This window comes from Nilaparvata lugens, chromosome 2 (genome assembly GCF_014356525.2).
Source record: "Nilaparvata lugens isolate BPH chromosome 2, ASM1435652v1, whole genome shotgun sequence".
NCBI classification, from domain to species: domain Eukaryota; kingdom Metazoa; phylum Arthropoda; class Insecta; order Hemiptera; family Delphacidae; genus Nilaparvata; species Nilaparvata lugens.
Genome location: NC_052505.1, coordinates 76,334,758 through 76,350,478, shown reverse-complemented (window position 1 = coordinate 76,350,478; position 15,721 = coordinate 76,334,758). Strand labels below are relative to the sequence as shown.

Here is a 15,721-nt window from a genome sequence, read left to right as displayed (position 1 = left end):
TTCCTGGATTCCATTCTAACAGTATGAAATAATTCTCACAGTATTTCCAAGAATTACTGAGTTTCCTAGTGCTTCAAAAACTGGGAATAATGGGAATATCTCTAGGTCACAATGTCACGAAGAAGGATCTGAACTGGTTCGACTCGCTGTTCTTTCTTCCAAATCAAAGAGAAGCAAGCGCAAGTCGAGAATCGAGATTCAGCTTTCGCATTGCCTCTTTCTGTCTCCCTCTATTACACACATTCCCTTATTCCCTTTCTTCTCATTCCACTCGAATGGCCGATTCATTCTCCTCTATTTCATCGGAAAACGTTCGGACATTTCCCAACCTTCGTACTCGAGAGAATTCCCTCACTGAGCCATCAAAAAACGCTCCACCAAGATTGAATGTAAGGACACCGTTCCATTGTTCTCTATCGCTGAGAACAAGCAATTCATATTTCAGATTGCAGCCAGCAGAACGACTACGTCAAAGGAATACATTTATCATCATGAAAAGCATCACATCTCATTCAAAATGCAATCACAATTTGTGTCTTGTATGTTTCATAGAACCATTATATCCTAATAAAACTATTCAAGTGGGGAACAAAGATAATTCAAGTTATCATTAGACAGTGTTTGAGGTGAAATGATCTTATTCTAATCAGAATCTTATAATCTAAAAAAAGGCGAGAGCAAATTTTTCTGTCCGATTACTGGATTTGACAGAAATAGTTGAAAACTGGAAAATGAACCGAAAATACCAGGTTTTCGGGCCACTCTGTATCTAGCACAAGGAAATTTTGCATGAAGAAATAAAATTGGTTCTGGACTTCTCTCATGTATCCAAATAATTTATTAAACAATGAAAACTACAATATAAATTGCAAGCACCAATTTATAAAGTGACTGGACTATTAATCAAATTGCCATAATCAAACGGAAAGTCTTCTCAACTAGTTTTCAAAAATTATTTCCTATGTGGATCTCTTTAAATCAATCTATAATAATCTTGATCTCAATACTGAATATGATGTGAGTACCATATATTTGATGAAATTCTTTCAATTATTAGTGTCAGATAGGGGGATGCGAGTTACAATATATTTCATGAAAGCCTCCACAAATAAGGAGGATCCTTTCGATAGGATCTTGTCTCCCAATTGAAGAGAGTGATAAAGACTTCATCAGTTGAGAAATACTTTCAAGTTTCCTCCTTCTGTCCCCTCTATTACACACATTTTCTCATTCCCTTTCTTCTCATTCAGAGTCAAGAATTCATTTTTATATCTTTAAATGTTGATTGATTAACATTCCACTCGAGTGTTTAGAGAATATGCTCTACTCATCTTGAGTCAAAATGAAAATTCAATTACATAGGATTGGAGAAGCCTTCTTGGTCTTGTCTCAGAGTGGATCACAAATAGCTATCAAAGATACGTTGATATTTAACAAGTAGAATTTGATTCTATTCTTGGGCGCTTGTCAAGTAAACAAAGTGTTGACTCATAAATTATACCGCTCCAGTTCATTTATACCAGTGGACTAATACATTTCCAATGCTCCTAAGGGTTTAATTGAAAGCAATGAGTCTTATTAAAAAATTCTATGAAATATCATTTGCAGTATTACAACCGTGTATGCCAACGGAATGTCTTATCTACTTCTGTCATCAACTGTAATACTTTCATTCAAAAATGATTTAAAAGTAAAAATGAATTCGAAAAAAGGTAAAAGTTAATCAAACTTACCAGCCAACGGTATTTCTCGTTTCCGTTCCAGATCAGCCTTGTTGCCAACAAGTATGACACCCTTGGAAGCCATGTAGTCGTGTTTCCACAGATAGAGCAGCATGTCCTCCGCCACTTTGAAGCTCTTCCGGTCAATCACTGAGTACACCACAACGAACACATCTGGATTGTATGTTGAGCAAAAACTTTCAACCTGTAATTGAAAAAATAAACAGGTTGAAGCAATCTGGAATTGGAATGAGATAATATCATAGAGAAACAATAGCGTAAGTAGATATCCCATGGTAAAGGGCGTTCATGTCGCAACTTTTTACTGTTATCTCAAGCTGATAGTCCTCGTAGTTCTTTCCTGTGAAGCTGTGTAACGCTGGTAGTCTCTCATATTGTGCCGTTCATACACTCCCACCCCAACAAAACAGTAAAAATCGACAGTAATCGGCTGGAGATAACAGTAAAAGTTGCGACATAAACGCTCTATACCATGGGATATCTACTTACACTATTGTTTCTCTATGATAATATGATGTAAGTTTAAATGAATTGGAGGTATTGTCTACCTCGATAACACACTCGTGGAAATTCATTTCAAGTATGAAGAGATCCCATAATATAAAGACAAGCTATTAAAATCATATCAATAAATGTAAATGACGAATATTGAATAGTCTGGTATCAAGAGGTACCGTATCGAGTATTGAAAGTTATGCAAAGTGAGAAAATGTGATGTTAGTTCAAATAATGAACAGTACCTACTACGAGACTCGCTAAATTCGCTTGTTCCTCCTAATACATGTATGCTATCTTATAAAGTATAATCAATATAAACCATGGTTCACATCGACCTTTTTATCATTGACTCTCCAATGCACAAAAATACACTACGCTCAATAACTAATTTCAAGTGATGAGAAATCACAAAATGAGATACTTTATTCATTCATAAAATAAGTACATGATAATAATACTATAACAATATAATGAATTAATGTAAGATGCAAGTGAGGCTGAGAGGAAACGGCATGCACAACAACAACCAATGCAAGATACAGATGTAACAATAATTGAAACAGGTATCCCAAAATTTTAATAAATCTGTGGTTCAAGTTCCCATTCCCCATTCAATAACATTGTTTCCGTGCCGAATATTATCTTGATATCTTGGAAATATAAAATTAACATAATGGATACTCGATTCAGATGGATTTGGGAGGAAGAATTATCAAGAATTGGAAGTGTTTTTATTCATTACAATCTGATTCCATTAGTCAAGAATTTATTTATATAATATTTTCAAGAGCTCATGATTGTTATTCGTCACAATATTTTCTGTATGTAGTGTACTCTCCATGCACATAATACTCTCATATCTTACAGAGTACAATAGAATAATGATTGTAATGCATGGATCCAGATTGTTATTGTATCACTCTCACTCGAATATCCCGTTTCCTGATCGCCGGAGATGTTTCAGGGACATTAATGCTTTTGTGCAGGGCAATGAAAAGGTGATAAAATGTGACAAAAATGGATAAAAGAGAAGCATTTTGGAAAAGAAGTGGAGTTGACAGGTCTCTTCTCCACAAGCAGAAATCGATGAAAACTTTTTTCGATAATCGCACACTTCTGTGAAGAACTGTAAGTGGATGTGAATTGTTTGAGAGTAGATAAAACTTCATGGCACATCTTCTATTGAGAGGCTGAATAAGTGATAACTCATGCATTTTCAAGTGCGGTTTCATGAATTTATAGTATAGTGCGCCATGATATGTAGCCTATATCATTCAGCATTCAGCTAGTACATAACCTTCTCTTTTCTCACTGCCTGTAGGCTATCGAAGAACATGGCAAAAACTGCCGAAGATGGAAAAACGATATTATATTACATTATTGAGATCAAGTTTTGTTCATATCCAACTTCCAAATCAGGAGATAATGCAAGTTACTTCATTGTAGAGCCACTCCATTTTCTTATGATTACATATTATTGATGAGGAGGCCAACTATTATTATTGTTAATGATCGGCAGTTATTTGCGGATAAACAAATATGAATAATCATAGATTAATATTGGAAGAATCCATTCTCAACGAGTAATTATGATCCATTATATTAATGGAACAAATCTTGAGGAAGTAGAATACCAATTTAAATTCTCAGGCCGGTTAAACAAACCGGGCTTGAACCGTTGTTGAACAAGCCATGTTTGGTCACATTATCATAAACTTTTAAATATGAAAAAACGATATTATTCTATGCTAGACCTATTATTTCATTATTATTGAGCGAAAAACCAGAGTTAGGCTTGAAATTTCATCTGTGGTTAGACCTATTACCTATTAAATCTTTCAGGTAGGTGGTGGGTTTAAATGAAAATGAAAAAAATCTTTATTAGGCGCAGTTAAGACTTTTAAGTTCTCTCTACCACTCAACTTCAAATCAGAATAAGAAATCAGGTGTGTTTATTAGAAATAAAATCATTATTGCTGTGATGCATAGACCTCCATCAAAACGACTTTGGACTGGTTTAAGTCTTCCCCAGACTTTTTTGAAATCTTCGGAATTGGAAAACGAAAATTTTAAAAGAATGAGAATTCCTGATAAGACTGCTATTGTTAATAACATAGATGACTTGTAATTTATTATAAAATAGATACAATAATATGATAAAAACATATATCTATATCAATATAAATAAAAATATAAATCTGAGTACCCTTTTTAAATTATTTCGTCACGACATGCTATGGCGGCTACTCATGAGTAGCCCTAAAGAAAAAAGACAACCTATATTAATGTATGACTTCATTCCAGAACAAATTAATTTCATGTTTATCAGCTGTTCTATCTTTGTTTTCCAATGAAAAAAAGACCAAACAATACTTTATGCCACAGTATACTCTACGCATCCCATCAAGTTAAAGCTCATATTGACAATAACTCCAACTTGGAAATAACAATTTCCGTGAGAAAATATGATTAATTTGTTGTTATGAAGCGACAGTCTGAGGCGCGCATTATGAAACTTCTCAACTCAAAGTCCTTTCATTGCTTAGAATAGCATAAGCTCGACGCATTATAGCGGGAAAGCGTATTGTTTGCAGGAGAGGCAGATGTGTGTTCTGTGTTGGAGGTAGACAAAATACAAAGTGGCGACAGCGGCGATGTAGAAGTTTCTTCTTCTTCTTCTCCATCATTATCTTTTTCTTTTGCATTCTCTCCTTCTTCGCCATCCTTCTCGGCTTTTCTTTTCCTTCTCGTTCTCCTCAAACTTCCAATTCCACTTGTTTGAACTCGCTCAGCTTGTTTACACACACTTCACCATGAAACAATGAAACGTTTTGCGACGTGTCTTCATCACACTACCCACTCTCCCTGTTTTACCTGTCTTGTGAATATTTCAACAGATTCACAATTTATTAGTTACATCTGTTGAAGTGAATTTTACATGCAGCATTTTGCATTTTTTATTTATGATACATTTTTGTCATTTACCAGAGTTTTGAAGAATGTAAGATTTTTAGTTTACTACTAGATTGCTAATTAGAAAAACATGGATCGTCTGTTCAAGATAAAAATATATGAATTTATTTGCATTGGCGAAGGTGTTTGTGTTGGAAATATCAATGAAGAACGCAATTTTAGCAGTTTTATATATTCTATATGTAAACCTAAATCACTGATCTCTGAGAATAATGAAAAACTTGACTGGTGCTCCTCTTAAATATCTTTTACAACGTATCACTTTCATAATATAAATGCAGTCTAGGATCTTGAATTCACACCCTGTTTCTTGTATTCTGTATTCAAGCCCTTTCTACAGTGAGTGAAATTCGAGTGTGCATCAATTTGGATTTTACCTCTGCGTAACGTGTTCAGGAAGCAATATTATTATTATTATCTCTTTTATCTTCATTTTCATGGGTATATAAGGTGTCATTGGCTCATTTAGCAAAATGACACCTTTTCTATCTTGGTATATTGAGGAAACTTCTTACCAGCGATGTCGTGCAAAGCATTACTGCTTTCTGCATTATATTTTGCATCCATACAGGCAGTCTCAAACTGTGCAACCTTTCTGGCAGTCTTTTGGTATAACACCTGTAGCTGACACTATCAAAGGTACTATCATCCCTCTCTCTTGCTTCCACGTATCCTTTATCTCCTCTGCCAAAGGCAAATATTTAAGCAGTTTCTCATCACTGTATTGCTTTAAATTGTGCATGTTTGGAATGCCTATGTCTATTAAAAATGTGATTTGATTTTGTTTATCTATCAATATGATGTCTAGTCTATTGTTGGCTATTGTTTTTGCTGTGAGTACTGATCGATCCCAGTACAGCTTGTGAGTACCATTCTCCAAAACTGCACTGGGAATGTATTGATAATATGGGACTGAATTTGATAACAGGTTGTGTTGAACTGCCAAAATTTGATGAACAATCTTTGCCACCTGGTTGTGCCTATGGAGGTAGTCCGTTGCTACTAGAGTCGTTGCACTTGTTACATGTTGAATTGTCTCAGATAATTGGTTACATCTCCGGCATGTATCTGTTTATTATTATTTATTTATTAATTTATTATTATCTATACATCATGAGAAATTTCCACGTTGTTTTATTATATGAAAATTATTCTATAAATCACGCTATAGTTTGGGACACGAAGACTCTGGAAAAACAGAATAAACATGATCCTAAACGTGACTAATTGAGAACAATGATAAATTCGAAAAAAGTGGAACATCTTTAATTGAAACTTGATTTTCAGTTTGATAATCGAGCAACTGAGTGAGTTTTTCACCAGAGTGAATAATTGCCCTGTTAGTCCTTTTGAAGTTCGTCGAATATTGTTACAGATATTTGATGCTTGAAACTGGAAAACGAACCAAGAGGAGTTCTCGGAACATGAAACCACCATCGAAAAACGAGCGAATTGAGCAGATCGATCGAATTCGGAGAACAGGTTGATGAGGATTGGATTGATTAGCTTTGAAGTTGCTAGTTTCGGTTCAATAGCTGACACAGGCGAATAGATACTTTGTCAAACTAACTATGGACTAACTCACCGGTGTAAATATAATTTGGATACATTCAACATACTGTATCCACATAATATTGAATTGATTTGGTCATTTCCTCATGTCATTGTAATTTTTTTGATACTGTATAGTGGATTCTCTTGATACGAGACAGAATTGAATACTCCATAATATGAGAAAAGTATTGATCTAGTTAACATAGATTATGTACCAGTTACCATATGAAATTCGTTCATTCTAGAAGTTGACATTGTTCATAACGTTCTTTCTTGAACAGTAGGCCTATACTATAGAAAAAATGCAGCAGGTTGAACTATTTTAGTAGACATCACCGATAATATTTTTTTTAGCAATAATAGGTGTTTTTGTAGTTGCAGAAGTCTTCAGGGTGGTTGATATCAATTGATTTGAGTTTTTCGTTCAAAAAGTTTATTCTACTAATCTATAGTTTAATATATTCAAAATCTATAATCTATATTTAAAATATTATCATATTAACAGATATCTATTATATGATTTCAACGAAAGAGATTAGATTCAATCATTTATGAAAATTGCAATATATGCTATGCTACAATATACCAGAGATAGAGAGAAAGTGTAATTTAGGATAAATTATTTGACAAATGTTTTGGTTTTTGGACGAGCATTGAAAAATTGAATTCGAACTGTGGAGTGAATGTTTTGATGTGGTGCTTAGGATTCAATTGCTCTTGTGCCATTAGCCACAGCCACTGACATATTCAATTTCCTCTCTCATATGCTGCAAATTTATTCATACGTATCCTATTCATCAAAACAGATTGCATATTGTTGGCTGGCACCGCGTTTGTGTCTGTCTGCTGTGTATTAATTTGCTTTCCACCAAACAAACATTCATGTAATGCCAACTGTTGCTGATGACAAACATACTATCTCCCTGGATTCAACAGGAATCTAGGTTACGAATTTCTCGGTGAATATTCACATCACTAGATCAACCTATAAAAGAGTATACATCTAATATAGCCATTCCATCCAAACATATTTCATCCACATCCTAACAAAGTTATTATAGGCTCTTTGTATGTAGAATTATTGTGATTTTTGCAAAGTCATCATGATATTCTGACTGGTTATATCAAAGGGACAAGTCATGCTGATATTTTGACTAGTTATATCAAAGGGACAAAGCTAATACGTGCTAATCAAAGAAGCTAAATAACATTTCTACGCATAAATTAATTTTCTTACAATGTGAGCTCAATGTATTGTCCCACACACTAGTGGGTGCTATTCTTGTAGCATAGTGTAACTATAAACATGGATTAACTATACACTAGTTGATCTAGATTGTAGCTAAAAGGAAAAAAGTGGTAAAAGAGGGTGAGTGGCAAGGTGGAAAGAAAAAAGAGACGAAAAAAGTTGATTCACCAGTGAGAATTTACGGCAATATTTTTCAATAAGATTGAAGATACATTTTATAATTCCTGCATAACATTGCAATAGACGTGTCGAATTTGACTACCTTCATAATTTGAAATATACATTGCTTTATTCATACTTTATGGCGATCGAAAAAGCACCAGTTCCTAGCACAAAATGTACAAATAGACTGACTGACATCGTGACACTATCTACAACGTTAATTATTCTTCTATCCGAATCTTGTTTCTTGAATAGTACATACCAGTCATAGCGAGGACACACAGATTTTTCTTGGATCAATTGGTGAATAATAGACAATAATTGGTGGATAAATAGTTTCTACTCACAGACATTTCAGATGCTGGATGATCGATAACCTCCAACTCAGCCTCCTGTCCATCCAGTAGAACACTCACAGTCTTTTGTCCAAACTCTTCATCTGAAACAAAAATGACACCGGTATTTCAATTAAATGGGAACAAAATCTTTGATAAAATACTGTAACAAAAATAAACTATACCACAGTAAGCGCATTAAGACAGAATTCATTCTTGCTGTTTTGTCAAGGCTTGACGATGCATCTCCAATCTCCGGTTTCAGGTGTTAAACCAACATGAAATTATTCAAGCTTTTTTCTAATTATCGGTAAGATGAGCAAAAGGCTCTGAATTATCAGTTAATGGATATCAAAGTAATATCATAACTATAGTTTCTCATATAGGCCAAACCTCATTGAATACAAATAAAAGTAAGAATGCTCATATTCAACTAAGAATAATATTGAAAATTGATCTCATCATATTCTCAATTGAAATTTGAGAAAGTAATGAGAGAATTCAGCCTGAATTCGGAGTTGATAATCAACTAACTTTTGCAACTAAAGAGCTGTAAATGAAAAACAAATTTCATCATCTGTCGATCAATTAGATTGAAGTTTGAAACAAACTAAATCTATCAAGTTCAGAACTAGATTTGCGATGAGCGAAGAGATTACGACTGAAGATCTATGGCCGGAAGAGGGTACAGCTGAAGAGTGAGTTGCAGACCAACTTAATTAATACCCACTTCTGATTACTTTGTAAGTGAGAGCAACTGTATAATTCAATAAGTTGAGATCGACTTGTGAGATGAGTATTTCATAATCTCTCACTTCTTGATCTCAGATAATACTGATACACATTTTCCAAGTCTATCTTAAACTAACCATTAGGTTATTCTGATTGCTACTCGTATCTGTAAAATACTTATGGTAGGTCTATTGTGCTTTCAGGCTACCTGTATTTTAAACTTTAAGAATCAATAAAAAATACTAAGATAAGTCTGAATGCTAATGAATAGTCGATATGTCATTCTGAATGATATTTGTATAATATACAAATAATATGTGGAATATTGATAGGCTACCTCTATTTTGGACTCACCAAAAACCAATAATTAAAAAAGACTGATGCCGGCTGCACAACAGCCGGCTAAATTTTAATCGTGATTAATAATAATAATATTTTTTTTATTTGTTCAATACAGTACAGTCATTATGAATCACAACTATACAATTGAACATTGTACAATTAATTCCACGAGAGCCAATCAGAGAAGCCGTCTTATCAAGAAGGCCTCCTCTGATTGGTTTTAGTGAAATTAATCACGGTTAAAATTTAACCGGCTGTTGTGCTGCCGGGCCTTCGATTAGTTTTCATTTTATGACTCTGAACATGATAGTTAATCAAACGAACTAGAAAACAGTCCATAGAAAATATGATACCACAATATTCAGTGTGAAACCAAGACTACTCTATTACTGATATTTGAACAATCTTAATGCAGATGTTCTCAGAAGAATGGGTAACTGGATATTGTGCGTGACATTGAAATAAGGAAGTTGACATACTTTGGTCACATTATGAGAGGACTAAGTACGTGACTTTGCACCTCATAGTACATGGTAAAATGGTTAGTAAGCGTCCAGTGGGACGTAGAAGAATATCTTGGTTGAGGAACGTGAGGGAAGGATTCAACTGTACGTCACAGGACCTCTTTCGAGCAGCGGTTTACAGAGTTAGAATTGCCATGACGGTAGCCAACCTCCGTAATGGAGAAGATACCTGAAGAAGAAGAAGAAGAAGAAGAAGAAAAAGAAGGGTCAGATCTTAACTGATGCCGAATAAATTTAGTTAATTGATCTTTAATGCTGATTGCCAAACATAATAAGCTATTATAAACACTCTATTGAATAAATAACCATGATTACAGCTATAACCATAGTTGAGAATGAACTTTATATGATGAGGATACAAGCCTGTTATGTGGTATAGTCGTGGGACGCAGAAATTATATTGTTATATCAGTGGTGGATAGGAGCACAGCACAGCGGAGCAAGGTAAGTAAGATGAGGTTCAGGCTGCAATGTACAGGGAAGGTTGATAGTGAATGAAAATGACAAGAAGCTATAGTAGATGGCTGAGAATGTCACCCACAACATAATAGAAGGTTTTCAGGATTGCGAGGGGTTTAATGGAAGGTTTGAAGGGTGGGTAAGTGAATGCCCGCCAGCGCACCAATAAACGACAATGAGGTCCATGCAGCCAGCCACACAGGGCTGCAAAGTTGCATGCTTTTAATAGAATGAAGGACGTAGGTGAATCTTCTAACAATGACTTCCCTTCTCAAAAGGAACCAAGCTTGGCTATGATAATAAACTGGTCGATGAAGATGACGTTATTGGATATGACTTACTTATTAATTCAATACTTCTTTGGAGTGTTGACTCAATATCTTAATTGCTTATACCTCTTAATAACTGTTGACTATAAATAGCTCTTCAATATTCACAGTTAGCCTAGTATGTGATAAGATTCAGAGTGAAAATATTCTCTTACTCCATTTTCCTATTTCACTATCATTTCTATTTGCAGCAACACTCGACATTGGAATGATCAATGTTTGGAAGATGCAGATGGGATCACATAGAATGATCCTTACAGAGAATTTGTCTTCTACCTGATTGCTTTGAACACTGCTTCATAGAGGATTTGAATGCTTCAGACTCTAGGGGTGTGTTCACATAATAGCAACTAAGTTGCTGAACAGCAGATGGCAATCTATAAAAACTTGACACCCTGTTACACTAGTTCAAAGAATAGCTGTAACCAAAGGCCATTCATTCCTTATGAATAGAATACAGACAGCTCCTTCAATTTCACAAAGTTAAAGTCAACGTACAATACGATATGAAGCTTAAATTTTGTCGCAGGAGAAAAAATAAAATTTCTTGAGATTCAGTAACGCTGGTTACACACTGGACGGTTTCTGCCGCGGCGGCGAAACTGCCGTCGCCGCCTAGAAAAAAAGTCGAGCTTACACATTCAGCGGCAAAAATACCGCCAAACATCGAGCGGCAAAATTACCCCCACGTATGATCAGTAGCCAAAATAATTCTTGTAGTTCTTCATCGCTTAATGTGTTGTGACTTCTCTGTTTCATGAGTGTTCAGTTAATTGTATTTTGCAAATTTTTTAGTATATACGGTATTATCAAGTGTTTAACTCGAAATGGAAAGGCAACAACTCATCCAGAGTCTCAAAATCCCCCCTAATCTCCATACACACTTCCTTCCACGCATTCCTTGTTGAATCTCGATCCTTAAATATGTCAACGGTTTTGTCCCACAAAACTGTCCTCTGTTCTACAAATGATATTAACAACTCATTGTCTATTAACTCACTCATTTTCACACACTCGTCAACCACAAACACTTAAAGCAATAAATAAATGTTATAAACAACTCACAAACTTTACAACAAGATACAAATTAAAAGGCTGATTTTCAAAGACCTCTGACTTGGAGCAACTGGGAAAGATGACTGATCAGCGGAGACGGTAGACAACCGCCAAATGTGTAAACGCCACTACGTAGACAAGAGCGGCAAAAACACCGCCAGCCGCAGTGGCAGTGAACGGCTGCACAGCTGCCGCCAACGGCAATATGGCCGCGTAGCGTTTCTGCCGCCCAGTGTGTAAGCTTCCATTTAAGTCTATGGACTACTGCTCGAACGGCGGCGACGGCGAAATTACCGCCGCAGCAGAAACCGCCCAATGTGTAACCGGCATAAGAGAAGCAAAATGTGATAGCGTTATAAGAAATTCAAAAATCTCAAATTCCATGTTCTCAAAATCTGTGTCTGAGAAGATTTGCCCTGCAATTGTACCATGGTCCCAAACTTTGAACAGATGTGTTATTGTCGACTATGGGTAGAAGAGTGGTAATTAATTGTGTTATTCATGCTTCACTGCAGTCACCCCACAAATTAGTTGCAAGTGCAGTGTGCTCAGAAGATAGGAAACGCTTGTGTTCTATTCCTCACAGAAAGTTGCTAATGTGAACACACCCTAGAGTGCTGTTGTATGGAACTCGTACCATTAGTGGTTGCCCTAACTCACAGTCACTGGAATATTGCTCTGTAGTTCAATAGGTGAATGAGCCATTTGTAATTTGTAAAATATTATAGAATTTAAACTACTTCATATTTAATATTGTTAAATTTCCATTTTGACTGATTGATTATTGGGAGAGCTTCCCTTTCTGGTAACGATTAGAGCAAAAGGAGTTGCACAGGTAGTAATTACCCGCTACAAATTTCACCCAATAAGCTGGCTTCCCTCAAAGTAGGCAGCCCAAGAAACACAACTTTAAAACTTCAGTTGCTGTTGAAGAAAACTCAACACAAAATTTTCCCCATTCGTGCGGATTATAGACTACCTCTGCCCAAAAGTTTCATAATCTCCTGCCGTAAACCTCCTTCGCTTTTTGTGGAAGAACTGCAAAAAGTCTTTGAAGAGCTCACTCTTCCGTGTCGTACTGGAAAAATGCTGTTTTAGAATATTACAACACGTTCTAGGAGAGTGAGCTGCGGAGATCCTTCATTTGAATTGCAGAAGAGTCACCCTCATATAGTTATACCAACATAAATACCGGCAGGTTGTTCCAGCGGCTTTAAAAATATTTAAACTTTCATAAATTTGTCTCTTATTAGACTGCTGCATGTGCAGCAGTATGAAAGTGGGTTATCAACAAGCAGAACCAAGACAAAAACAAGCAATGTCACTCCGTCATATAAAAGACTATCACTGTAAATGTGCTACACCTTTGATTTCGAGTCAAAAGGATTATCATTTAAAGCAATCATCCCAATGCAATTCTTACACTTATAAATCGCACACTGCAATAAAAGGTGAGAAATGAGTGTATCTATAGTTTTAGGTTATTAGTTACTATAGTTATTTATCAGGTTACAGGTACAGTATGAGTACAGAGACTGGAATACTTATGGTAACTGTAAGTATGAGAGATCACAAAGAGTAAACAGTGAAATAAACGCCCTATACAATGAGATATTTTCTTATACTAATATTTTTCTATACCTCTTTTTTCACAGAGGCTTTGAAGCGAAATAGAATTATTGAATAGTGTTATAATCAAATGCTAGTTAGTTCAGATTATGGTTATAAAGAAACACAAGTTACATTTTGTTGGGTAAAAAATATCACTTCAGTATCAAGTGGTTTAAAGGCTGGTTACATTTTTGGAAACACTATTTTCATCCAACAAATTTCATTACAGAACTATTGTCTGATGGAAACAGTGCCTATCTGGATAGTCCCAATTCACACAGAAGTGGTGTACAGCAAGGACGAGGCGCTGACTTCTTTCACTCCTTTTTAAACATAATAATATGGTTCAATGCAGACAAAAGTTGTGTTTTGTCAGCCACTTGGTGACAAGCTGACGTTAGTAATCAAAATAGAATAGAAAACATACAGAAATATCAAACCAGGATGATGATGAGCCAAGGATTGTACATTATACAATCTCTGTGGGTCTCATTAGACTCAGTGGAAACAGTCATATAAATCAAAAATATAATTTAACATTATCAGAAATAGAATTGATGAAGGAACCAGAGTGATTGAGACTGACCGAGTGACGTGTCGTAGGCACAAATGTATTCGGATGTGGTGAACTGGTAGGTGAGCGCCGTTTTGCCGACGCCTGCCGCTCCCAACATGGCCACCTTGAACGCCGGCGTTGGCTGCTCCTCCACGTCCTCAAACAGGCAGCCACTCATCTGCGACGCATTGCTACAATAAAATCAATAATTCAATCCAATACAAGAACAATTAAAATCTAAAATATCTCTTGATAACAAAGTTCTGGACAAGTATCACACTTCAAGTATTTGGGGTGTGATATAACCTATGAAATGGACCAACACTTGAATGTGAAATTGAATAGATTTCAATCCATTCGTGGAACAATGAATAGGACTTTGAGAAACAGAGCCAGGAGGGATACAAAACTTAAATTCTATAAGGTTATGGCTATTCCAACGCTCTTATATGGCTCTGAATTTTGGATACCTAAGAAGAAAGAATGGAGTAGGTTACAGGCTGCCGAAATGAGATTTTTGAGAGCAGTAAAAGGATGCACAAGGGAAGATAGGTTTCATAATGTCGATATAAGAAGCGAGCTCAACATAATCTCCATATGGCAGAAAATCGGCAAAACTGGAAAGATCATGTTGAAAGGATGGGGAGCGACAGGATTCCCAGGGCAGTCATGTTGTATAATAGCCCGGTTGGGAGGAGAAGTGTGGGCAGACCCCGTGAAAGATGGATGTGATGGTGAGTTTGAAGTCGGAACAGGCAAATTGCCTAATCCTTGTAGGAAGATGACGACGACAAGAACAATTAATAATTACATGAAATTGCAATACTAATCAATATCATACTTCACAAGCAGGGAAGATTGACGATTCATTAAGTCTATTTTTGCCAAACAAAGCATTATCACACAATTAGTAGAGCGGCAAAGATGAGACTGAGCAGTATAAACATTCAAAGCATGTACAGTAGGCTATATGCGAGTCACGAATGAATCTGGAATATCTGGAATGAAATCGCTGTCCGTATTTTGTGTGTGTGTGTGTGTGTGTGTGTGTGTGTGTGTGTGAGTGTTTTGACAAAGCGTTTTTGTGGGTGTGGTTTCACTTGCCTACCGACTTCACTTATATTGGTGCTGGGTAGTAGCGTGTACCCGTGCCTCACGGGATTGGCTGAAAAAACAGGTGCTCACTTAGAGGTACGGGATTAACGTGCGGCTTGGTCAAACCACAGTTACTATATTCAAGGTTAATTTTATACAGTAACTGTAGCTCAATAAATTGCCTGCATTGTGCTTTGTGATAGTTCTATCTAATTTCTCGAATATAGTTTATCATGCATTATTTTATTGAGAAAAATCAATCTGATGAATGAACAAATTCTTAATTCTTCTCAGTGAAATTGGAAGATAGGCTACTTCACTCGAGAATCAGTTGAATTTATAGTTTGTCTTTGGGGATCATTTTGAGAATAGTGTGATTGTGATAGTAACTGTTGTGTGATAGTTCAATCTCATTTCTCTAATACTATTTATTATGCATTATTTCACTAAGAAAAATTTATTCGATGAATAAAAATATTCTTTATTCTTCTCAGAGAAATTGGG

The 15,721-nt window shown here is 35.7% G+C and overlaps 1 protein-coding gene across 3 annotated transcripts in view; it reads right to left on the bottom strand.

The window, feature by feature from the left end:
- Positions 1 to 15,721, bottom strand: part of LOC111048342 (ras-related protein Rap-2a) — a 101,510-nt gene that overhangs the window by 9,741 nt on the left and 76,048 nt on the right. For all 3 annotated transcript variants that reach the window (XM_022334219.2, XM_039421748.1, XM_039421747.1), the window contains 3 exons: positions 14,153 to 14,313; positions 8,526 to 8,617; positions 1,734 to 1,926 (listed from right to left, as the gene is read on the bottom strand). In XM_022334219.2, the coding sequence (XP_022189911.2) occupies positions 1,734 to 1,926; positions 8,526 to 8,617; positions 14,153 to 14,313 (446 nt within the window). The remainder of the gene's footprint in view (positions 1 to 1,733; positions 1,927 to 8,525; positions 8,618 to 14,152; positions 14,314 to 15,721) is intronic.